Source organism: Prionailurus bengalensis, chromosome D1 (assembly GCF_016509475.1).
Source record: "Prionailurus bengalensis isolate Pbe53 chromosome D1, Fcat_Pben_1.1_paternal_pri, whole genome shotgun sequence".
NCBI classification, from domain to species: domain Eukaryota; kingdom Metazoa; phylum Chordata; class Mammalia; order Carnivora; family Felidae; genus Prionailurus; species Prionailurus bengalensis.
Genome location: NC_057346.1, coordinates 70,258,585 through 70,284,778, shown reverse-complemented (window position 1 = coordinate 70,284,778; position 26,194 = coordinate 70,258,585). Strand labels below are relative to the sequence as shown.

The following is a 26,194-nucleotide window of genomic DNA, read 5'->3' as shown; positions in this document are numbered from 1 at the left end:
ACACATCGTGTTTGGTTTGCATATGTATTTTTATTTTTTAATTTAATTAAATTTTTTATTTTTTTAAGTTTATTTTTATTTATTTTGAAAGAGAGAGAGCAAGTGGGGGAGGGCAGAGAGAGGGAGAATCCCAAGCCCCATTGTGGGGCTCAAACTCACAAACTGTGAGATCATGACTTGAGCTGAAGTCAAGAGGCAGATGTTTAACCAACTGAGCCACTCAGGTACCCCTGCATATGAATTTTTAAAACATACTGAGGTACATAATGCACATCTGTACCTTGCTTTTTAGTGTAGCAATGTATCTTGGAATATTTTCCTTATTAGTATATATATTATCTATCTCATTTTTACTGATTGCATGATATTATGCACAGTTTTAACCAGTTTGTTTTTGATGAACATTTAGATTGGTTTCAGGTTTTTGCTGTGACAAATGTGTGAAGTCAAGGAGAGAAAATAGATGTATGCTTTTTGTGTGTATGTGTATGTTAGTATAGTGGTATGTATAATTAGAACAAGGGCTGAGCAGAATCTTAAGCTTTTAGTGTAATACATAGGTAGAATATATTGGATAATATGGCAGACAGACTCTGAGGTAGTTCCTCTGATCCCTGCTTGCTGGTGTTCATGCCCTTTAGTGTGAGCAGAATTTGTGATTTCCTTTTAGCCAGAAGAATATGTTAAGGGTAATGAGATGTTCCCTAGTTATAAAACTCCATTTTGCCAGCATGTTTGCTATCTCTCCATCATTAGTTTTGAATCCTACTACTATGAGGAAATGAACTATTACAATCACAGTAAGCTTGGAAGTGGATCCTTCTCTAGTTGAGCCTCCAAATAAAGATCTGGTCATGGTTGACACCTTCATTGTGGCCTTGCAGAGGACCCAGCTAAACTCCGCCAGATTCCTGACCAGCAGAAACTGAGAAAATAATATGTGTATTGTAAACCATTGGGTGGGTTTATGGTAATTTGTTATGTAGCAGGGGACTTTTATCTCCAAAAGAGAGAATTTAAAAATTTTAAGCTTCTGGGATACAGCAAGAATGCTATGATAAAAATAACTGAAGGAGTTTTTGCTGAGGTTAGAAACAAGGATGGTTGGTTTGTTCTTCCATGCATTAAAATTTATGGGTAAGCTAACAGTGAAATAATTGTTTTCATCTAAGTACTATAGGAATGACATAAGGTTTTGATTTAGATGCTAAAAGTGTTATCAACAGTTTTGTCTAAAGTGCGTGGTTTTTTGATGACCCTGAAAAGTCTAAGGTATTTTTGATGTTAAGTAGAACAGGGAGGGTCAGTTCCCTGGAGAAATAAAGATAATTGAAAGTGAGTAGAAATCCTATCCCTCCCTAATCATTCATCCCCTGCTCCTGTGTTGTGATTATTTTAGCGTTTTTTTTGTGTGTTTTTTTTTGAACCGGGACATGGATGATACCCGTTTCATCTTTTTATTCCAACCATCTAGCACATTATAGGTGCTCATTAATTGTTGAGCAACTTCCTAGGAATTCTAATTTTCTGTGATCTCAAAAGGCAACTAGAAAGTCATGAATGAGCTAATGAAATAATACAAAATTTGCATTCAGTAGTCTATTAGAGAAAGTCAGCAATGTGCCCAGCACTGTGTTACTATATAAGGTTTCCTGACTCATATTTTTTTAAAGTTTATTTATTTATTTTGAGAGAGAGAGCAAGCGCATGTGCTTGAGCAGGGGATGGGCAGAGAGGGAGAGAGAATGCCAAGCAGGCTTCTTGCTGTCAGTGCAGAGCCTGACTCAGGGCTCAGACTCATGAACTGTGAGATCATGACCTGAGGCAAAATCAGGAGTCAGAGGCTTAGCTGACTGAGCCACCCAGGTGCTCCCTGACTCATCTATTTTTTATAACAATTTGATTGGAAGTTATAGGTAATAGAGAAAATAATGGTAATGAGAATTATGTTATTTTTTCACATTTAAGGAAATTGAGGACTTGGAGGTTAAGAAGCTTCTACAAAGTCGTATGACTAGTTGTTCTGATTCCAAAATCTTTTTGTCTTAGTCACTTAGTATTGTGGCAGAAGTAGAAAGGTTCCCACTGGTTTTCATTATCAAAAATTATGTGTGTCGTTATGGCAGTGAGCAGTGGGAAGATAGCTATAAGTATCCTTGATGGTAATGGGGACAATATGATTTAGGTTTTTTGATTAAAACTTGGTTTAAATATGTCATGCTGATATGCTTGATAATTATAAGTATTAAACATCTCTGCTAATTTTTTCACTTTTTGAATTTCTTTGTAAATTTACATCCAACAAAATTCTCTTTCTGGTGTACAGGTCTTATGAATTTTGACAAAGGCATACAGTTGCATAACTACCACCACCGCAATCCAGATATAGAATAGTTCCATCACCCCCCCCCCCCCCCCCCCCCCCCCCAAAATTAACTTGTGCTGTCCCTGTGTAGTTCCCCAAGCCCTGGGGGGAACAGGCCCTGGCTGTTCTGTTCTATATCCCTGTCTTCTCAAGAATGTTATAGAAATGGAATCGTCTGGTATGGAACCTTTGAGTCTGGTTTCTTTAGCTTACCATAACACTTTTGAGATTCCATTTTGTTGAGTGTATCAGTAGTAACTCTAATTACTTACATGTTGTATTGTTAGATGCTTTCCCACCTGTGTTTACAGATAACATCCAGTCTTTGTTTCTCTATAGTCTATGGATTGGATAATTTCTACTGATCTGTTTTCAAGTTCCCTTATTTTTTTCCTCATCTGTGTGCTGTTTTGCCCATCTAATGAAATTTTCATTTTATTCTTTCCAGCTACAGCTGAAGTTTTCATTTTTTGATAATTTTCATTTCTTTATTGAGAATCCCTTTCTGCCATTCATCAAGACTACCTTCTTATTGTAGTTCTTTGAATATATTCCTTTAATTGTTTAAATATGTGGTTTGAAGTCATTCACTAAATCCTATATCTGGGCCTACCTGGAGTCACTTTCTATTGATTGCTGTTTTACTTTCTTATTTCTTTGCATCGCATAATTTTTGGCAGAAACCAGGGTATTGATTATAATGTTCTTATGAGTATTGTTGTTTTGTTCTAGTGGACCATTAAGTTGCCTGGACTCAATCGTAAACATTGTTTCCCAAGCAGTGTATACCATCTGATATCTGTGCTTAGTTCTTCTTCCAGCTACTTGGTTTTTAGTATGGTCTCCTGGGGAGTGAGTGGAGGAAAGTGCTCCCGCCACCTGTGTAATTTGGTGATCAGCCAAAAATTTGGGCCTAGATTACATTCACATTTTGGAGCTCACCCTCCCTGTACTTCCTCTACTTTTGGATATTCCCTTTTAATTTCTAGCTTCTCTGGCTCTGGTGGTTTCTGTCCTCTGACACTCTTAAGCCAATAAGGGTTTCAGCTTTCTGTTGCTTGGGCTGTGTATGGTTGGGCCTGCACTCAGTTTAAAAAGCATCAAACTCCTAGATCTTAGGCCGTGCAGCTTTCAAGGGTAAATTCCTCTGTAGTCTACCACAGAGGGCCTGGAGTCTCTCCTCCATGCATGTGTAATTTAGCCTAGTAGAATTTATGTTTAGATTTTGGGTCATACCTCTGTGTGGTTCTTTCACTTCCAGTATGTCTGACTTAAATTTCCAGCTGCACTTCTAGTTCTGAACTGTTTTCTCTACTACTTTGAGCTGTGTGGCTGGCTGGTTTCCTTCACCATATTTCTAGGGGATTGGGAAGGGCATTCAGCATAAGAACTTCATCTGAACACAAAATTCTGTTGCCTTTCGGAATGTGCTTTTCTTTCACTACTTTATGCTTTGGGATATTTGCCAGTGCTTTTAAACAGTAGTTTTAAAAATATTTTATCCAGGTTTACAGGGGGCCTGGGTGGCTCAATTGGTTAGGCGTCTGAATTTGGCTCATGTCACCATCTCACGCTTTGTGGGTTTGAGCCCCACGTCGGGCTCTGTGCTGACAGCTCAGAGCCTGGAGCCTGCTTCGGATTCTGTGTCTCCCCCTTTCTCTGCCCCTCCCCTGCTTGGACTCACTCTCTCTCTCTCTCTCTCTCTCTCTCTCTCTCTCTCAAAAATAAACATTAAAAAAGTATTTTATCGAGGCTTAAATCATTGTTATCTGTGGGAGGCTCACATGATTGCTTAATTTGGCTGCCTGTACAGGTTTCTTTTCACCCCTCTGGTTTACTTTTCTTTTAAAAGTTGCTTCTGGGGCATCTGGATGGCTCAGTCAGTTAAGTGTTGACTCTTGATCTCAGCTCAGGTCATGATCTCAGGGTTCCTGAGATTGAACCCCATGTTGGGCTGTGTGCTGACAGCGCAGAGCCGGCTTGGGATTCTCTCTCTCCCTCTCTTTGCCCCTCCCTGCCTCTCAAAATAAATAAACTTTTAAAAAGTTGCTCTCACCTGTTGTTTTTATTATTTTTTAAGTTTATTTATTTTGAGAAAGAGCAGAAGGGACAGGGAGAGGGAGAGAGAGAATCCCATCAGGCTCCACACTGTCAGTGCTGAGCCGGACAGGGGGCTCAAACTCACAAAGTGTGAGACCATGACCTGAGCTGAAATCAAAAGTCTGAGGCTTAACGGACTGAGCCAGCCAGGCAACCCCCTCCTCCCAGCCTGTTCTTTTTCTTTCACAATTATCTGTAGCAGTATTCATTCTCTCCAGCCTCTCCAATTATTGATGTAGTTAAAATATCCTCTGGATACTTGCCTTTCTTTGCAGCCAAAGGCAGTCTTGTCTTGTCTCTTCGGGCTGGTATCACTGTGTGATTTTATTCTTTTCATTGTTTTTCCTCTTACTTATCAGGTCTTTCTCTCCAGTAACCACCACACTTGAATTACTTTGTTTGCAAAGTTTGAGAGATAAAAACAATTTTCTGTTAATAGAAAAGTTCTCATATAATGACACTATTCAGAATGAGATCCCAGTAGGATGAACAAAGCCACAAGATGGCTGAAGTTTAAAAAAAGACATCTGCTGGCTGTAGGGAACAAATGTTATGAATTTCTGTATACCTAGCTTAGTATGTTAGAAAGAACATGGGCTTGGGACACCTGAGTGGCCCAGTTGATTACGCATGGACCCTTGATTTTGACTCAGGTCACGATCTGGTTGGTGAGTTTGAGCCCGCGTTGGGCTCTGCACTGGCAGAAGCCTGCTTGAGATGCCCTCTCCCTCTCTCTGCCCCTGCCCTTCTTGTGCATGTGCCCTCCCTCCATCTCTCTCTCTCTCAAAAAAAATAAATAAATTGGGGCGCCTGGGTGGCGCAGTCGGTTAAGCGTCTGACTTCAGCCAGGTCACGATCTTGCGGTCCGTGAGTTCGAGCCCCGCGTCGGGCTCTGGGCTGATGGCTCAGAGCCTGGAGCCTGTTTCCGACTCTGTGTCTCCCTCTCTCTCTGCCCCTCCCCCGTTCATGCTCTGTCTCTCTCTGTCCCAAAAATAAATAAAAACGTTGAAAAAAAAAATTTTTTTTTAAATAAATAAATAAATAAATAAATAAATAAATAAACAAAAAAAAAAAGAACATGGGCTTTCTGTTAGACTGGGATTCTAATGTTAGCTCTAAGATCTTTTCATCTATAAAACATGATTATAATATTAGCTTGTTTTGAGCTTTAAATAGGAGAAAATTAAACTTCCTAGCCCACTGATACATAACATAGGACAGAATAAATTCTCCATGTACTATCCTTTTTTCAAAAAAAAAAAAAACTTTTCTATGGATCATTGCCGTTAATTAATACCACCTGGAAATAGTATCCCAAAGACCACTTATTTATGTTATTATAATCTTGAAGATTCTGTTCCCCCACACCCCCTTTTTAAATAGTAATATCCAAGAGAAGAGAAGTAATTGAATTGCCTTTTTCCTAGTTGACTTTTGACAGACAGTCTCCTGAATGCATGTCTCTAGCCAATTGGCCTAGTTGTTCCTCCCTCTGCACAGATTATATCTAAATTATTTAGAATTTAGATTATTTCTTGTCATAGGCTCTGGGTCTGGAGTTTTCTCTTGTCCAGCAAGAGAGTGGACGCAAAATTGAAATGCAAGAGAGGCTAATGTCTGGGAGGAGACAGGAGCCCCTAGTATGGGTCCTTGCTCTGACCCTTGCTCCATTTTTATTAGGATCAGAATGGGCGTGCACAAGGATACAGTGAAACCGTGGACATTAACTCATGGGCGTGGGGAAAAGAGGTTCTGAAGATATGCTGTGTTAGGGGTTTGGGTCAGTACAAAACAAAATTCTGGTGCTGGGCGGGAGGTTGTATACAGCAGACAGGAGGCGCCACCTCTGTTTACCTAAACTGGCCAAGAGGACAAGAAAGACGAAGCATGCTACCTCAGGGTCAACAAGGCACCTTTCTTTTGCTAATTAGTTCCACTCAGGGCAACTTCTGCTGGCTGTTTTCCATAGTCCTGTTTACCTGTTTACCTATTTTGGTCCTTCCTTCTCGTGAAAGCAGCTTTCTGCTATTTTACTAAGTTGGGTGGCATTTCAGCCCTGAACACCTAATCTTGTTTACCTCATTTTTGATGCTTTCATCCTGAGGCTTTTCTATTCCTGTATCTTTGTCCTGTACTGGGAGCCTATGCCCTGTTTACCTAATCTTGTTTACCCAAACTTGGGTGTGTTCATCCTGTGGCTTTCTAACTCTTTATGCCTTGTTAACCCATCAGTGCAGTCTCAGGGAATTCCTAAGTTTATTCCCCACAATTTCTGTCATGCCTAAAAAAGCAGTAACTGTGACATGTTTTCTAAGAACTTTGTTTCTAGTAGTCCAGTAATTATGTTTTTGATGATTACAAGATCCATACAATAATAAACTTTAGTTTGCCTGTATGAAGTATACACTGAGGAGCCAAAAGTCCTCTATGTTAAAGGATCTTTTTATGGTAAGGAGTTTAGATCAGGACATGGAGAGTCATTAAAAGTTCTTAGATAATTTTGATTACAGTGCAGCTAGTATAGACTGAATGGTGATAAAGAGGTCAACCAAAATCCTTAACTGATACATGTTAAGGATTCAGTTGAAGGCAGCAGCCTTACAAATGAAAAGGGAGAGGAGTCAAAATTTTGAAGTAGACTTGATGTTGGGAAATGAGAAGTCAAGGATGACTTCGGAGTTCTTGAGTTAGTGAATAGAGATGACATTAGCTGATGTGGGAGGCCAAGATAGAGCCTGGCATTGTTGAATTTGGGGTGCTTATTGAAGAATTCATATAGAGATAATGAAAACAGTGTATGTAGTATGTAAAACCTGGTGTTCTCAAGGGTTTGGTCCTCATGGTTTTTTTTGTCCGCTGTCTCCCTGGACTCAGCAAATGAAGATGGAATCCTAAAGAACACCCAAGTTTTAATGGAGATGAAGAATTGGGGTAATGGTGTAAGAACTATGCAGGTAGGAGAGAGACACAGGAGTAAGTGGTATGTGGAGCCATCAACTGAGGCTTTTTTCCTTTACTAGGGTGAGATTTGGAGCACAGGAACAATGCCCAACTTGATTTAGCATCTTATAAATAGCTTGGCGTATCATATTTGGTGTTCAGTAAGTCCTTGAATGAATGAATGAATGAAATGAAATAAAGTATGTCACTATGATGCAGAGATTAAAATAGAAGAGATTATTACACATTTCAAACTAGTATATGTGTGTCATTTACCTTTTATCTATTTGTAGTCTTGTTTATAGCTTATTGATAACATTTGAAAGTATGCCAGCACATGTAGGCAAACACAGGCATATTTTTTCCAGATATCACAGTTTGAATTTCCCTTGTTTTTTGCCTGTTAGTAGTCTTGACTATTGGGAGTAAGGATTGGGAAGAAATCTTTCACATGGTGATACCTAAGGTTTATTGACAAATGTAAATATGATTTTTCAGTTGACCTTTTTGATAACTTTCATCTGAAATTCTTTACTTTCTTGTGTCTGGCTGTAAAATACATGCTTATTAATTTTCATAGATTGATTAGTAAGACCTACTGGTATTTCCCATCTGCTACCTACATGCTACCCACTGTAAAATGTTGGAAAATGTAGATCTGAATTTGCCTTATGTATTCTTTGAGGTTCTGTTTTTTAGTCACTTTCTCTATCATTCTTCCCCCAGTGGACATCTTTGGGTATCCAGAGGGGTGTGTCTTATAGTTAAACGTCAGGAGGAGATAAAACGCTCTTGTAAAGAAATGTTAATGCCTGAAATAGCTTATTGGAAGACCTCTAAAGTAAGGAAAAAATTCTAAATCTCATTCTACACAACCTACTAAGCCTCTCTACGTCTTTATTTTTCCTTTTTATTTTTCTCGATACTCGTTACCACCTTTTTCTGACTTTTTCCTTTGTCTGATTTGTTCTTTCTTACCCTTCTCTTCTGCCTCATCTTTCCTGTACAGATAAGTAGATACAATATCAAATTGAAGTTTAAAGAGTTTCTTTTTTAGTAAATACATTTTTATAATTAAAAACTGAAGTGAGATTGAAATTTTTTTTTCAAAATAATTTTATAGTTTTTATGTTCCTCTGATATCTGATTGATTTTTAATTATTCACTGATCCTTAAAGAAACAGGTTTCCTTTTCCAGGAGCATTCAGCATATGAACTGTGTGGCATTTACTTAGCAATTTGAATTAGCCATTGTACAATTCTCTGACTTTGCGTTTTCTATTATTTTTTTAAGTTTATTTAAGTAATCTCTACACCCAGTGTGGGGCTTGAACTCACAACCCTGAGATCAAGAGTTCTGACTGAGCCAGCCAGGTGCCCTCCTTTTCTGGTATTTTAATTTCACTCCTTGATCTACCTACTTGTTTACATATTTATTACATTAAAGTGTCCACTTATTGTAAGATTTCAATTGTTTTTGAAAAGAAAGTATTAATTAACTATGAAGAAAAAATTATCAAATAGCAAAAACAGTTTCTCTAAAGTGGAAATCTATATTTTTTAACCTTTTATTTTTTTGTAAATTTTTTTTTTCAACGTTTATTTATTTTTTTGGGGGACAGAGAGAGACAGAGCATGAACGGGGGAGGGGCAGAGAGAGAGGGAGACACAGAATCGGAAACAGGCTCCAGGCTCTGAGCCATCAGCCCAGAGCCTGACGCGGGGCTCGAACTCATGGACCGTGAGATCGTGACCTGGCTGAAGTCGGACGCTTAACCGACTGCGCCACCTAGGCGCCCCTAACCTTTTATTTTTTATGTAAGTAATTCTTTTTTATGAGCTCTGAGGTAGATTCAAAATTTGAATGAATTTACCTTCGGCATTTTTTATGAGATTGTACTGGAATTTTTAAAAAATTTTTTCTTTTTTAATCTTTATTTTTGAGAGAGAGGGAGGGAGGGACGGGTGGACAGAGAGAGAGACACACACACAGAATGTGAAGCAGGCTCCAGGCTCTGAGCTGTCAGCACAGAGCCTGATGCGGGGCTTGAACTCACGAACTGCGAGATCATGACCTGAGCTGAAGTCGGACGCTTAACCGACTGAGCCAACGAAGCCACCCCTATTGTATTGGAATTTTTTATAAAAGTAAGGTATAGTATTTTTCCAAATCTGGATTCCTTTTGATGTTTATGTACAACTCCCCTCACTTCCCTCTATCAAATCCATCTTGGAAAAGTGCATAGGAAGCATGTAGGAGTGGGTGTCAGGAAACCTCTGTTCTGGTCCAAATTCTTTAACTTTGTTCTGGATTGTCTAACCTCATTTAGTTGTGTGTGTGTGTGGTTTGTTTGTTTGTTTGTTTGTTTGTTTTTGATGTTTGGAGACTCTGAAAGTCAAATTTGATTATATCCAAACAAAATACTCCTGCTTGAACATTTATGAAGATCAAGACTTCATTCCATATAATCATTATTCTTTATAATCCTGCCATTTACCGACATTGTGACCTTTGGCAAAGTTACTAAACTACTGAGACCATTTTCTATTCCATTTATGATAATAATGCCCACCTTGTAAGGTAAAGGTTAAATTGGATAGTGAATATACTTTAAAGTACTTAGCTCAGGTGTTCTATAAAGCTCTTGTTAATTTTCTTATAATTTAATGACTTTAGTAGAACAGTCACAAGTCTCGCATGTGAAAAGGCGTGAAATGTATGAATCACATCAATACTGTATTTTTGTGGTAATTACAATGTAAGGAAACATCACGGTGTTTACATACTTTTATTTTAGAGCCCACACTAAATTTCTACAGGGGCTCTTAAAGAAATAACAGCTTTGTTATTTGGTTTTACTAGATGCTTTGTTAAGCATCTTACAACTTTTAGTAATTAAGAAATGTATTCCAGGTGAAATTTTGTCCAAAAGAATCATTTTGTGGAATTGCTTTCCTTTTTTTGGTTCTATATTAATGTTTGGAAACTTGAGGTACCCAGAGGGCAGTTAAGTGTATTTGCTAAGTATAAATAACACACTGTTAAACTGTTGCATAGGGGTAAGCAGATTTAATAGACGAATCAGATGAAAAGTACCTAAAAAGACTTACGGTGTTTGTTTTAATCCCATTTGTGGCAGTTTGTATGTCTGATATTTTATAATCCTGTTCATCACTTTAAAAATCTGTCACAGTAGTGTGAGAAAGCATGTAAAATTGTTGACTATTTTATTCTGCGTGGACCAGATTTAAAGGTCAACACTACTCTTTCACGTAGGTTATGGGTGCTACATATGCTTTCAGAGCAGTAGTGTGAGGAAGCTTGAAGTGGGATGGCAGGACGGCCTCATCCTTATGACAGTAACTCCAGTGATCCAGAGAATTGGGATCGGAAATTGCATAGTAGACCTCGTAAACTTTATAAACATTCAAGGTAGGTAGAAAATATGTATTTCACATATCAAAGTTCTGATAAAATTGACCTTTATAAAGAACCAAACTTCATTTGGTTGTGGCAAGTCCTGCAGGGGTTGGGGGCTGGTTTACAAAGAATTATGTTTGCATTCCTCCTTAAAAACTTGTACAGAAGCATTTCTTTCTTTTTAATTTTCTTATATTTGTATTTATAATTTTCTTATATTTGTATTTATTTGAATTTTTGTTTCTAAGTAATGTTAAAATCTCCTTAGTGATCCTGTGAATAAATGCTATAATTAATTTAACTGTGAACCCTGGCAAGACAGGTTAGTTCTTTGTATTTAAAACTCTCTAGTTGAAATTTATTTTGTGTTCTAACTATATTGCCTGTGTAGATTATATATAATAATTTACAGGCTGTGTCATATTTTCTTGTCATCTCGATACTAATGGGAAAATCAGTCTTTCTGCAATGACTCTACAGGTTCATTTAAAGTTTGATGCATTGAATGAAATTTATTTCAAAAATTTCGGCCCATTTGTATATTATATGTAAGGCTTTCATTTTGTGCTGTGCAGCTTAATGAGGAATACTTCATTTAGAACACTTCATTATCTGGTAATTTACTGTGTTAATTGGCAGCTCATAAACCTCACATATGGCAGGTATGTAAGCATGTTTTCCTATAGAGTATTGTGCTTTGTGAATATTTACTTAGGGAATATTAACAGGCATTTAACTTACTTGAATGTAAAATTCCAATCTGATAACTGTTAGTAGTTTTTGTGAAAATGCCATGATATTGAAATCCTGTTTGTAATTTTTTTTTTTAAATCCTTTTTGTAATTTTAAAGAAATAATCCAGGTACTTTTAAACCATATGCTGTAGCTAGAAAATATGAGAAATTGGTACTTTTTTAAAAAGTCTCCTGACGAGATGTCTGTCTTTATTGTGGACTTTTAATGTGGTGAGGTCTTGAGTGAAAAAGTTAAGTTGACTTATTAATTTATAAGTGCACAGCAATGGTATGAGTGTTTTTTGCTTTGGTTTTTTGGGTGTGTGTGTGTTTGGGTGTGTGTGTGTGTATGTGTGTGTGCTTCAACTGGTGCTCTAGTACTTTTTCTTTATCCTGCTTATATGGATAATTATTTTGTCTTTGAGATTAAAGAGAAATTAGTTTTATCTCATTGAGTGTGGGCCATTTATATCTGCTATGTTGTATACATTTGCCAGGTGAATTCTATGTTATCCTTTCTAGTTCTTAATATTTTTTTGCTAACGTACAGTACTACATTATATGTGAAATGGTGACTTCATATATAGGTAAAAATAAGCTATTGTTTATTTTATAAAAGGTGCATGCATACAATGAGGAAAATTTAGAAAAACTAACAGTATTTTTTTTTCATTCCTGTATCTCAGTGATAAATATCATAGCTCTTCTTGATAGCTATAGCATCAGTAACTTTTTGATGCATTTTTTCACGTAGACTGCATCAATATTAGTTGTTTCAGTGAAAAATATTAAAGAGAAATAGAAAAAAATACCAATACATTATTTGTTTTAAATGAAAAGACCGTGAACTCCTTTGGGCTTATTTTAACCACATTTATGGAAATTCTGCCCAAGGGAAAATAGCTTACTTTTAGAGACCTCTTGATCTTATACACTTAAGAACATATGACTTAGGATACTTTAAAAATGTATACAATTTGACTTTTTAAAAATGGCATTTTTTGGAATTGATATTAAATTAATTGGGAGATTTTAAAAACTAACAATCAGCAAATATTGTTAAGAACTTGTGCTCATTGCAGGAGAGATTCAGAAGTTTGTCAGGGTTCAGCTTGCCTGGGTGGCTCAGTTGGTTAAGCAACTGACTCTTGATTTCTGCTCAGGTCCTGAGTTTGCGGTTTGTGAGATCAAGCCCCATGTTGGGCTCTGTGCTGATAGCACAGAGCCTGTTTGGGATTCTCTTTCTCCCTCTCTCTGCCCCTCCTCCACATGCATGTGTGTGCATGCACTCTCTCTCAAAATAAATAAAATGAACTTAAAAAAAAAAAACTTTGTCAGGGTACCAGCATGGAATGCTTTAATATCCACACGTGGAACAATTAGAGGACAATAGGGCACCGAACTGTGGTAGTGAGTTGTAGTAAAATAAGAGTTCAGAGAAGGATTCAGTATCAACTTGAGTGGGTAAAAATGAGACTTGAACTAATCTTTGGATGATTAGGTAGATGGAGGACATTCCTGCCAGGGACTTTCTATAGGTAACTGTGACTAGATTGGAAGGTGGAGCTCTATGAATAATAGTAAGTATTACCGTCCCCATTTGACAGATGGAAAAAAAAAAAATGATGTTAATAAACTTGCCCAAGACCATCCAAATTCTAAATGGCAAAGTTAAAATTTATAACCAAGTTTCTCATTCTTTTTATTTTTAAAAATGTTGATAACTTATTATGGTACATTTTAAATATATGCAAAGTAGAGAAAACGGGTATAATAAACTCCTCTGTACATATCTCTCAACTTCATGTTATATCAACTCATGACCAGTTGGGTTTCATTTATGCTTCTACCTACTCTCATCCTTTTTTTTTTTTTTTTTTTTTTTTTTTATCTTTTGTATTTTATTTAGGGATATTCAAGTGAAAGAAAGCCAGACTAAACACTGGTTAAAGTTAGAGGTTTGTTTTTCTTTTATGTAAGTTCACAAGTAGGCAATACTTGATGTGGATTTAGTGGCTTAAGTATATTAGGATCAAAAATCTCTGATATTCTTTGTTTTTTCTCATGATTGCAAGATGGCTCCAGCCATCATGTTCACCTTCCAGACAAGAATGAGGGAGAAGGGAGAAGGGGGCAATGGGAAAGGGGTTTCATTTGTATTAGGAAATTAAAATTTTCAGAAATTTCTAGCAGGCAGGCATCTACTTATAAATCGTTGGCTAGAACTATGTCATATGGTCATCTCTGGATCATAGAGGCTAAGAAATATAGATGGTCATGTTGCCACCTGAAACTGAGTTGGGGATTTAAATTTATAAAAAGTAAATGTCTTAGTCTGTTCATGCTGCTGTAAGAGAATACTGTAGATCAAGTGACTTATAAACAACAAATTTATTTCATTATGGTTCTGGAGGCTAGGAAGTCCAAGATTAGGGTGCTGGCACATTTGATATCTAATAAGGGCTCCCTTCCTGGTTCAGACAACTCTCTTTTTGCTGTGTCCTCACATGGTAGAAGGGGCTAGGAATCCTCTGGGGTCTTTTTTATAAAGTACGAATCCAGTTCATGAGGGCTTTGTCCTCAACCTAATTACCTCCTTACCTCCAAATACTATCACATTGGGGGAATACATTTCAATACGTGAATTTGGGGGGGGGGGCACAAACCTTCAGTCTTTAGCAGCAAAGAAATGAGCATTCCTTATTTCTTAGTGATTCAGTTTTTGCACATAATTTAAAAAGTTGTCTTGTTTAAACTTATATTTTGTTCTATTCCCATTTTGGAATTGCATGCATTTTTCAGTCTTTTTTTCTCCCCCACCTTTACTGGCAAGTGTAAAAATAAATTTCTTGAATTCTAAAAGTAATAACAATAGTGACTATATCGGTATGCTTACCAGTGAGGTTTGAGGGTTTAGTGGGCATTGCCTTGTGGTTTCATTTCCATCTAATAAACTTTAAGGTACTTTCTTCTCTGAATTTTCTTTTGAATGTAGATTTGGTATGTATAGCATTGTGATATAAAAGACAAGACAAGGAAGCTAATCTCAACACGGATGTACTTCAGGGTGTCTCTTCCCTCTGGCTTAAGCAAGTGCATACAAATAAATGGGTTAATAAATTACTGAACTTTGTTTCTTTTTGAGTAGTTGTGTAGTTAATATTTGTGTAGAGGCCCTTGTAGCTTGCTGAAAGATCCATTTCAGCTGAAGTGTTTGGCCTGAATTGCAGCAGCTTTCTTTATAAATTACAATAGTTTTTGTATTTAAAAAGGAAAAAGAACACCTTTTCTGTACAACTAGCATTAAAATGGCTAGATTGACAATATGCTTATTAAAAGTTCTTGAATATTTGAATTGGGTTAAATACAACTATTTAAAACTCAGAGCTGCAGTCTGCTCAGGTTACTAAAGATAAACGTATCATACATTCAATATCAGACTTTGCTGCAAGGTTTCATTCCCACATACAAGTACGCATGCTCATTTCTTCTGAGACTGCGTGAAGATTGAGCTTTACAGTTTCCTTTTTAAGCCACTTTGTAGTCTCAGTTTAGAAATAGAAAAGTTTGGTTACTTTAAAGAATAGTTCTTGAGTGGATTCTTAAAGTACACAGAATATTTTTCCTTTGTTTTTTAAAGAGAAGCTTTACTGTCCAGAATGAGTACACAATAAGATATTGAAAGGAAAAGAAGAAAGTTAGCTGCATCCTAGTTTTCTAAAACCTGGCAAGCTGGCAGAGCTAGAATTAGCATTACAGATGGCATTTGGCAACATAGCTACATATCACTAAGCCCTCATCTCCTGAGTTTTCTTCAGCCTGTCTATCAATTACAATATCCAATCATTGCACAGAGATGGAGAAATGGGATGATCACAGCTCACACGATGCTGTTTGGTTAGAAACGTCAGTGCTGCACAACCCACGGCTGAGTCAGTGTCTGTGAGAAAATGAACTGAATTAATATGTAGAGGGGGTTGTATCTCTGAACATTTGCAGCCTAAATAACCGCAATAGCATTATTACATAGTAGAGGGAGGAAAGCTAGAGGAAGTCTGTGGACAGGTGAGGTAGGGGGAGACTGCATATTTTCTGATGTTCAGAAGAATCTTGAAGATGATGGAAATATCAGATGTGCTAAAGTTTCCTAGTAATGCCCAAGGATGCTGACCTGGCTTTCAGTGCTGCATTGTTTGAAAAAGCAGAGTCCCTTTATACTCTGATTTCAGAATTTTTTTCTTGTTTTTGTGTGTCTACCTTGGCATATACTAAAGTAAGGTGTGTATTCATTTATTACATGATATCACTGGGTTATAATTCTATACATCTATGAATATGAGAGAGATTGAGAAAGATGTTTGGCCTTTATTTCATTATGATCATTTACTTTTCTGGATGAAAAGATCATATGTCTTGATTGTCAGCTTAATGGCAAGTTATTTAAAATAAATTGAGTGTGTTTTTACTGTTTTCATGGGTTTGATGCTTTGTTTTTTATTTCGTTTAAAGTGTTAGTAGAATCTTCATGTAACTTGAGAATGCATTATGTTTGGTATTGTGTTTTATGACTATCATAAAAAATTTAAGGAAAGGCTAATTTAAAATAATATTTTTAATATGTTTGAAAATTAAATTCAAGATATACAAATAAAATCATTGAAATAATTTCCTAAAGAAGGGGGTAAATGCATTTTTACTTTTGGATGAATTAATCATTAGTTGAACCACTTACATGTAGTAGTATTTTACAAAACTGAATACATTTGAATGATGACTTTTAATTGGTTAAAATGACTTCTTTTAGAACGTAGACTCTGAATAAGATGCTGCCATTGAAATAGAGAGTAAATCAGATAAGTTTTTGGATTATTGCAAATTTATTTTCAACCACACAGAATTTATAAGTAAAGATAATTGTTCTTGTTATGAGATTTTCAATCTTAACAGGTGACATTGCTTACTTTATTTATATTTGGAAATTTTAGCTCAGTATTAAACAATTTGACTAATTTTTTTTCTTTTGTCTTGATTATCCCTAGCCTACTGACCCTTCATTTTGTGGGGGTTGGGGTGGGGGGGAGAATATACATTTTAACATTTTTTTTGTTTTTAATGGTTTTAAATGGTTTATAACAGACTTTCCTTGAAATGACGGGAAATCCTTGTGATTTCCCCCCATTTAATTTTTAAAAGTTTGAATGGTCATCTTAATGGTTGTCACGACTTATTTATATATTTAGGCTAACTGGTATCTTGTGTTGGCTTTTTTTGTGGTTTGGTGACCAGAAATGTTTTTCTAAGCTTGTTTTAGAAATAGAGTTATAAAAGCAGAAATCTCAAGCTAGACCTTTTTGTCTAATACTTTATAGAATATTTTCTTTGGTTTTGTTGGTTCTTTTAAAATAATAATGCCTGTGTTATTGTAAAAGTGATACATATTCATTACATGAATTTACAAATATAGAAAGCACATAGAAGAAAACAAAAATGTTATGCTGTGATCAAAAGAAATATACTTTAAATATTTTTGCATCTAACCTTTTTTTTGTGTATATAAAAATATAAAATCACACATATCTTTAAAAGTGGTTTTGAATTATTACTACTGTATATACTGTTATATAACCCTTTTTTAAACAATCATGAACACCCCCTTGTCACGAAATAGTCTTTTATAGCATAATTCTTAAGAACTGCATAGTGTTTTGTGTGTATATATTTTTTAACTTGCCAATTTGAGTTTTCCCAACTTTTGATTAGAGAAAAGATCATCATGATTCTATAGGATAAATTTCTCTTAAAAAGGAATAATGTCTTAGGGAGTTAAGTAAAAATGTAATTTTGATATTTTTTGGACGGAAAAAGATCCTTAGTGTGATTACACAATAAACTCTTTAAAGATATGCACTACTTTTAAAACAGAGCAAATAGCTAAGATTGCCATAATAAAGTTTATAAAAAATAAATCTTTATGAAAATTAGGAAAGCAGGAGCTCAAATGAGCTGAGATGTTTAAAAAATGCTAAGACCAACCAAAGGGTTTCTTATAATACATTTAAAAAGGTAATCAAGGAAAGTGTAATAATAATGCCTAGCAATGAAGGAAGAGAAAAAATCCCTTAGCTCTTAGGAAGCTTCTCTTTTAAAGAGGAAGAACAAACCACCACTACCACCAATAATACATAATAACAAAGCAAACATTGCTATGAAGGACATAAAAGACAACATGGGGATAGAGATAAAGAATGCATCTAGTTAAATGGATTACCTTCTCAGCTAGTTGAAACATCTTAACCTTTACAAAAGGAAATGCCTATAAAATTTTAAGCTTATTGGTATTTGTGGTTTCTAAAGGTTTTAGAATACAAGAAGTACTAAAAGATAGGGGAATCTAGGTCTGATTTTGAGAAGTAGAAGATTTTAGAACAAAAAATGAAAGGGTAGTTTTATGACTAACTTAAAGAAAAATAGGTTAAAAATGATCCAGAATGGGTTTGCTAAAAATAGATGGTCAGAGCAACTTTGATTTTTTTTCTGATGCAGTTGTTTGACTAGTAGCAATATAATATATTTGGACTTAAGCTTCGTTTTTGGTAAAGTCTTTTTTTATATCCTTGGGTGTATGGTGAAGGAAAAATGAGTTAGCTACAAGTTGATTATGTTAACATGATTTCAATTTTGAATGACCCTACCCAAGATTACTGATCTTGGAAGGTGGCTTTGTTCTTTGCTTTGTCTCGTTGCACATCTGGAAAAGGCAAATTAACAAATTTATAGGTGACCATGAACAAAGAAGGACAGTGCATGATCAATTAAGTGATCCAGTATGATCTCTGAGTTGGTATTGTTGGACTAAATTAAAATGAATTTTCTTTTTGGAAATCTACGTAAGACCTGAAAAACACTAACATACATTAAATTAGCATGGCTTTAAAACACTGCACATGGAAAAGACCTGGGGGTGGTTTTTGGCAGTAAACTTGATACAAAAGTACAATATAACTGCCATCATCCCATTTTCTCCCCCACCCTCCCCACTAAAAAACCATCATAATTAATGGAAAAGAAGGCTAGAGCCACTCTGCTGTACACCAAAGTATTGTCTTCAGTTCTATGTATATTCAGAGGAAGGATGTGAAGAAGTTAGAAACCTTGTAAGTTTAAGGAACTGATTAGAGGTCTTGGGGGCAACCCTGATTGATATTAAGGAATCTCGTTATAAGAGGCATCTTCAGATATGTGAAGATTTGCCCTTTGGAAATGACATTAGACTTGGTTTGAGTCAGACTTGTTTGAGATTGAAGGCATGAGCTCTAAAATTGAACTGCTTCGTTCCCATCTCAGACCTGCCACTTAATTTGCTATTTGCACCTAATTTTAGGTGAATTCCTTAGCTTCTAAAGCTTCCATTTTCTTGGGGAGCCTGGGTGGCTCAGTTGGTTGGGCATCTGACTGCGGCTCAGGTCATGATCTCACTGTTTGTGGGTTCGAGCCCCGTGTTTGTTGGGCTCTGTGCTGACAGCTCGGAGCCTGGAGCCTGCTTGGGATTCTGTGTCTTCCTCTCTCTGCCTCTCCCCCACTCATGCTTGGTCTCTCTCTGTCTGTCAAAAATAAAGCTTCCATTTTCTCAACTGGGGATGGTTTTGAGGATTAAATGGAAATATATGTAAGGGGCTCAGAATTGTGCCTGGCATGTATTAACTGCTTAGATCTTAGTGTTGTTGTTATTGTTATTCGGTCCTAGTAGATAGGGCTAGGACAGTGGTTTTCAACTAGAGGCATGATTTTGCCCCTCATTTGGCTGTGGCAATGTCTGAAAGACATTTTTGGTTGTTAACAACTGGGAAGAGGGGTGCTACTCATACCTAGTGGGTGGAGGCCAGGGGTGCTACTAAACATCCTACAAGGCACAGGACAGTTCCCCCACAACAAAGAATTAACTGGCCCAAAGCCCTGAACTAGGGTCGGATGACAAGGTTTAATTAAGCTTTAATGTTAAGAAAAACCGTCTAAGTCAGAGCTTTCCAAAGGTGGAACAAAACTGTTTAAAAAAAAAACAAGTTACCCTTCCCTGTCATTAACAGCAATAGGTCAGCCAATTCATGAGAACTTGGTAGATGAGATTCAGAAACGAGATAGGTGTTTAGATTACATTTCTAAAAGGGTTTTCCTGAACTTAGATTCTGTGTTTCTATAGTTATTTCTCATGATAATACTTAGGCATATTGAATGCCCGGTGTCAAAAGGACTCTGATGTAAATTCTCTCATTCTTTAATTTTATCAATCTAGTTTAGTTTAGCAGGGTAGTTTAGATTTTTAATTTAATTTAATTTTTATTTATTTTTTTAAGGTGGTTTTATTGAAGCATGGAGACAGGACCCATGGGCAGAAAGAGCTGCCTAGATTTTTAATTTTAATTCTTTTACTGCTTAAAATTTTAGCATGAGGCATAGAGAAGGGAATTTAATGGAATAAGTCTGTTTTCAAAAGGACATTTGGAAATATGAGTGATTGTGGAGTTGCTATAATTTCTCTCTAGAAAGGTGTTTTGTGAAACTAATTAGTTAAAATATTCACAATTTGATATATATTTCTAAAATGAAATCTTGTATTTGTATTTCATACCTTTTTTCCCACTGTTTTATTTCCCCCCTTTAGTAATAAGTAGGATGGGTGGTCCAAAAGGTTTTTAAAAATAGTAATTTTTGAAGCACCTTTAACAGTATGTGATTATGTATGCATTATAATCTTACTCTCAGTCATGAATAGCAACTGGCATAAAGTACTCAGTATATATTTGTTGAATGAATGACTAATCAATAGGTACAAAATATATCTGACCATTAATTTAGATCTGTGCAGTTTTTAATAGTGGTTAGCTATATTTTAAAGCTACTTTATAATTTTCTATGGTAAGGAGCTGCTTGAGAATGTCAAGTATTTGGAGATTCCAATTCTTAAATTTTTATCTCTAACCCGGACCTTTCCCCGGAACTTTAGACTTATGTGTCTAACTCCTTATTTGATGTCTGCATTGGATGTTGAATAAACATCTCATTCTTTAACATGTCTAAGATATATGTATCCTTTTCAAACCTAAGCTTCCCACTGTCATTCTCATGCAGGAAATGGAACTTCCATTCTTTCAGCAGCTCAGACCAAAATCATAAAGTCCTCCTTGACTCCTCTGTCTCATATCCTACATTTGATTTCTGGAATTTCAAAGTCTTTTTTTAAATGTTATTTTTGAGAGAGAGAGAGAGAGAGAGAGAGAGAGCGCATGAGCAGGGGAGGGGCAAAGATGGGGGCGGGGGAAACTGAGGATCCAAAGTGTCAGTGCATGGCCCAGTTCAGGGCTCGATCCCACGAACTGTGAGATCATGACCCTAGCCGAAGTTGGACACTTAACCGACTGAGCCACCTAGGCACCACTGAAATTTCAGAGTCTTATTCTTCAAAATATCTAGGCTAGTCCACTCTGCCATGTTTGCTGCTACAACTCTGGTCCCAGTTGCTTTTAGCTCTCACCTGGATTATTTGCAATAGCTTCTGAATTGGTCACTTGATTCTACCTTTGCATCCTTTCTTGCATTGTCCACTTGATCTAACATAAGTTAGATTATGTAATTTACAGTTAACTGGTATCAACAGCAAAAGCCCTTTATTTATTCATTCATTCATTCATTCAAATTCAAGTTAGTTAACATACAGTGTAGTATTGGTTTGAGTAGAACCCAGTGATTCATCACTTATATATAACACCCAGTGCTCATGCCAACAATTGCCCTCCTTAATGCCCATCGACCATTTAACGCACCCCCCGACTCACCACCCCTTTAGTAACCCCCAAGTTTGTTCTCCATATTTAAGAGTCTCTTATGGTTTGCCTCCCTGTTTTCATCTTATTTTTCCTTCCCTTCCTCTATGTTCATCTGTTGTGTTTCTTAAATTTCACATATGAGTGAAATCATATATTTGATTTCCTCTGACTTATTTCACTTAGCATAATACACTTTAGTTCCATCCACATTGTGACAAGTGGCAAGATTTCATTCTTTTTGATGGCTGAGTAACAGTCCCTTGAATGTATGTATGTATGTATACACTGTGGATACATACCACATCTTCTTTATCCATCAGTGAACACTTGGATTGATTCCCTATCTTGGCTATTGTAAATAATCAGTAAACTTGGGGTGCATATATCTTTGTGAATTAGTGTTTTCATTTTCTTTGGATAAATACACAGCAGTGGAATTGTTGGATTCCACCTTGTTGGATCGATCATAGAATAATTGTGTTTTTAATTTTTGGAGGAATCTTCATACCTTCATTTTTTGTGGAACCCTTTCCACTATGGCTGCACCAATTTACATTCCCACCAACAGTGTACAAGGGTACTTTTTTCTATTGAACTTTCTTGCTGCGTGTTGTTCCCTGGAGCTGCCTTACTAGACTTGTTGACAATCTAACAATGGGATTTTTTAGGAAGAGAAAGATGTTAGGATTTAGGACTCATATTAAAACTACTCTTGGGCTGTACTTCTTGCTAAAGTTGTCTTTAGTGGGGAAATCTGGGATTTAAGTAACATTTAAAATATTTCTATGGGAAGAATGGATTAAACAACAGACTTACAGATGACCTTTGGGACCATAGCTCAGTCCTCAGTTGAGAGCTTCCCTTTTCAGTAATTAGCCTTTGTTCCTTGGGAAACTGACAATATACTAAGCAGAAAAAAAGCTTATAGAAAGGCTAATTGACAAAAGGGGGTGGGGCGGAAGATGAGAGAAATTTGCATTAAATTTGTTGAAAATAGACTTAGAAATTTGATAGCATTTCTTATATCATCACGGTTACTGACACTTAATGTAGAAATGGGAAACATTTTCTGTAAAGGGTTGAATAGTAAATATTTTTGACTCTGTGGACTACACAGTATCCATTACAACCACTCAGTTTTGCCATTATAGAGTGAAAACAGTCATAACAATGTATAAGCGAATGGGCATAGTTGTGTTTTAATAAAACTTTATTTACAAAATCAAGTAATGGGTTGCAAGTGGTCCATGAGTCATGGTTTTGAATCTCTTAACACCTTAAAAACTATAAACAGCTTGGGGCGCCTGGGTGGCGCAGTCGGTTAAGCGTCCGACTTCAGCCAGGTCACGATCTCGCGGTCCGGGAGTTCGAGCCCCGCGTCGGGCTCTGGGCTGATGGCTCAGAGCCTGGAGCCTGTTTCCAATTCTGTGTCTCCCTCTCTCTCTGCCCCTCCCCCATTCATGCTCTGTCTCTCTCTGTCCCAAAAATAAATAAACGTTAAAAAAAAAAAAAATTAAAAAAAAAAAAAACTATAAACAGCTTACACAGATTAAGTGCTTAAAAACATATTAATATGAAATCATTTAAAAGGCTTAGTTAAAAAAGCTAAAACATAAAATATGATACTTGTTATAGTAATAAAAATAATGCTTAAATAAAAAGTAATATTTAGTTTTCCCCAAAATAAAAATAGGCTTTAAAATACTGCTGTTTTAAGGACAGGCTAATGGATAGGAACATCTAGTGCAAAATTTACAAGGATGCTAACCTCACTTTTAAGAAATGGTATATGTTAAAAGCTTGATTAAATGTGTAAAACACCTTATAAACTGTAAAGCTTTGTATCCCTGTATACACACACACACACACACACACACATACACACACACAGCAAAGAATAAGCAACCAGTGAAGGGAAACGCTTAGATACTATATGTACCCTGAAACTTCAGCTAAGTTCAACAAACATTAATAAGATGCACCAGGTTATGATGTTAGTTGCTGGAAGTGTTTAAATATAGGCAATATAATTGCTCAAACTAGGAAAGTGCTTTCACATAAGGTTGTAATATGTGTGTACTACATAAGGGTGCCACACAGAAATGAATATCATTCGCTTTATAGATATTTTACTTTTTGTGTATTTATTACAACTAGTTTCTCTTGGATACCAGCAGCAGTGCTTAGTAATATCAGTTACTTCCAGTGCTTAGTAATATCAGTTACTTCTGGAGATTTTTCATGTATCATTTCCCTCCATTTTCTCTGTTCTCTCTGAACATATATTATTTGAATGTTGACCTCATTGATTAATTCTCTAATTTTCTCATCCTTTCTCTCTTTATTTTCTATTATTTGTCTTTTATTCCCAATATTATCTTTCAGTTCTTCTAGTAATCCTTTAAAGCTTCTGCTGTTGTGTTTTGAATTTCTAAGACTGCTCATTCTCTATTTTTTTAAAAACAATATCCCTGTCCTTGTTTTATGGTTATAATATTTTTTTCCAAATCAGTTGATTAATTATTGTTTTGCTCTTTTTCTCTCTACATTGTCTGTTTTCTTTTTGTTAAGTTTATTAAACTTTTTATTATGAAACAGTTTTAGATTTATAAGAAATTACAAAAATTGTGTAGAGTTCCTGGGTACTCTTCACCCCGCTTTCTTTAATGATAACATCTTACATAAGTGTAGTATATTAGCAAACCAGGAAATGAACATTGGTACAATACTATTAACTGTAGGCAGCAGTTTTTAGATAAACTTTTTTTTCTAGTATATATCCTGTGATATTTTATCAAATACATAGATTCATGTAACTATATCCACAATTAGGAAACAGAACTGTTGCATCACCACAAGCAAACTCCTCCCTCCTGCTATCTCGTTAGCATCTGGCAACCCCTGATGTGTTCTCCATCATCATGATTTTAAGAATATTATCTAAATGGAATCAGAGAGTATGTAAACTTTTGGGTTTGGGGTTTTTCATTGAGTATAATGCCTTTGGGTCCATTCACATTGTACATATCAGTAGTTCTTTTTTTATTTCTGAGTACTACTCCATTGTGTGGATATACCACAGTTTATTTATCCCTTCAGAGATTGCAATACTGTTGGATTTTTCAAACTCTATCTCTATACATACTACTTTACTATTTTCCCCCTCTGTAAGAGTTTTTTTAGTTTTACTGAACAAAATAAAAAAGACCCTTAAATTGCTCTTCAGTCCTTAGGAACTTCCCTGCCATTGGAATCTGTTGCCGAAATTGGAATTTTGAAACAAATTAGGTGGCAAGGTCATAAACAGAGATTCATACAAAATGAATATTCTGAAGCTTGATATAAATAGATATTTGCTTCTGAGAGTGACCGTCTTAGATTTAATTTTGGTAGGAGGAGACTTACTGCCTGTTGACTTATCTTTTGCTTCAAAGCATGATTTTGAAGTTAAGTGAATAGTTGGTATAAAATAAGTCGGAAGCATAATTAGCTTATAAAGTTGCAAGATTTAAAAATGGAAGTATTTTCTTTTGGCAATAGGATTTGTGTTTAAGGTTGGTTTATTAGCGAGGTGCTGTGAGTGATATTATTGATGAAAATTGTGATCTTAGGGAATTCACGATTATGAATTCTGATTTGGGTTTCTTGTAGTAATTGTTGGGTAATAAATGCTGATCTGTGAGGTTTTCAAGTGGTGATCAGTTGGAGATGGTAATTGTTTTTAATCTTATTGTCTAAATGTTTATGGCTTCATGAGAACAAGAACCGTGTTATGAGAGGAAATCCAAGAATCTATGTTGGTTAGTGAAAGAGAGTTTAGAATTTATTAGGAGAAAGGCATGACTTTTATTACTTAAGTGTAATTGAAATGACAAGTAGAAACTTCTGGGAGGGTAGCCTTAAGCAAGCTATGTTTTAGCCAAGAGGCCAATTCTGGTGTAGAGTTTGATAAGTTTTGATATAGGTATGTACTTAATGAAACATCACTGCAACCAGTAAATGAACATATCCATCACACCCAAAAGTTTCCTTGAGGTCTTTTTTTTTTTTTTAATATTGAAGTATAATTAACATACAATGCTGTATTAATTTCAGGCATGTAACATATTGATTCAGCAGTTCTTTACATTTCTCAGTGCTCACCACGATAAGTGTAGTCACCATCTGTTACCATACAACATTATTACTGCAATATTATTATAACTTTTTAAATTTTATTTATTCTGAAAGTGAGAGAAAGAAAGAAAGGATGAGCAGGGGAGGGGCAGAGGGAAAGGGAAAGAGAATCCCAAGCAGGCTCCATGCTCCACCCTGAGCCTGATGGAGGGCTTGCTCTCTGAATGGCGAAATCATGACCTGAGCCAACTTAGCCACCCAGGTGCTCCTTCAGTGTGGTTGACTATATTCTTTATGATGCACTTTCCATCTCTGTGATTTACAATTGTAAGTTTGGACCTTATGGGGTGCCTGGGTGGCACATTCAGTTGGGCCTCCAACTTTGGCTCAGGTCACGATCTTGCGGTATGGTCTGTGAGTTTGAGCCCTGTGTTGGGCTCTGTGCTGATAGCTTAGAGTCTGGGGCCTGCCTTAAATTCTGTGTCTCCCTCTCTCTGCCCCTCCTCCATTTGCTCTCTTGTGTTCTCTCTCTCTCTCTCTCTCTCTCTCTCTCTCTCTCTCAAAAATAAGTCAAAACATAAAAACGTTTTTTAAAAATTAAAAAAATTGTAAGTTAGTACCTCTTGATCCCCATTATCTGTTTCTCTCATTCCCTCTACCTACCTCCCTTCTGGCAACCACCAGTTCTCTGTTTCAG

At 36.1% G+C, this 26,194-nt stretch overlaps 1 protein-coding gene across 3 annotated transcripts in view; it reads left to right on the top strand.

Annotated features, from left to right (window-relative positions):
* BTBD10 (BTB domain containing 10) overlaps positions 1-26,194 on the top strand; it is an 88,212-nt gene that overhangs the window by 16,129 nt on the left and 45,889 nt on the right. The window contains exon 2 of one of the 3 annotated variants that reach the window (XM_043580716.1): positions 10,683-10,838. The exons of 1 other annotated variant lie outside the window; for it this stretch is intronic. In XM_043580716.1, coding sequence (XP_043436651.1) covers positions 10,738-10,838 — 101 coding nt within the window. In that variant the 5' untranslated portion in view covers positions 10,683-10,737. Of the gene's footprint in view, positions 1-10,682; positions 10,839-13,428; positions 15,839-26,194 lie in introns of those variants that run through there. One more of the 3 variants, XM_043580715.1, reaches the window with a different exon arrangement.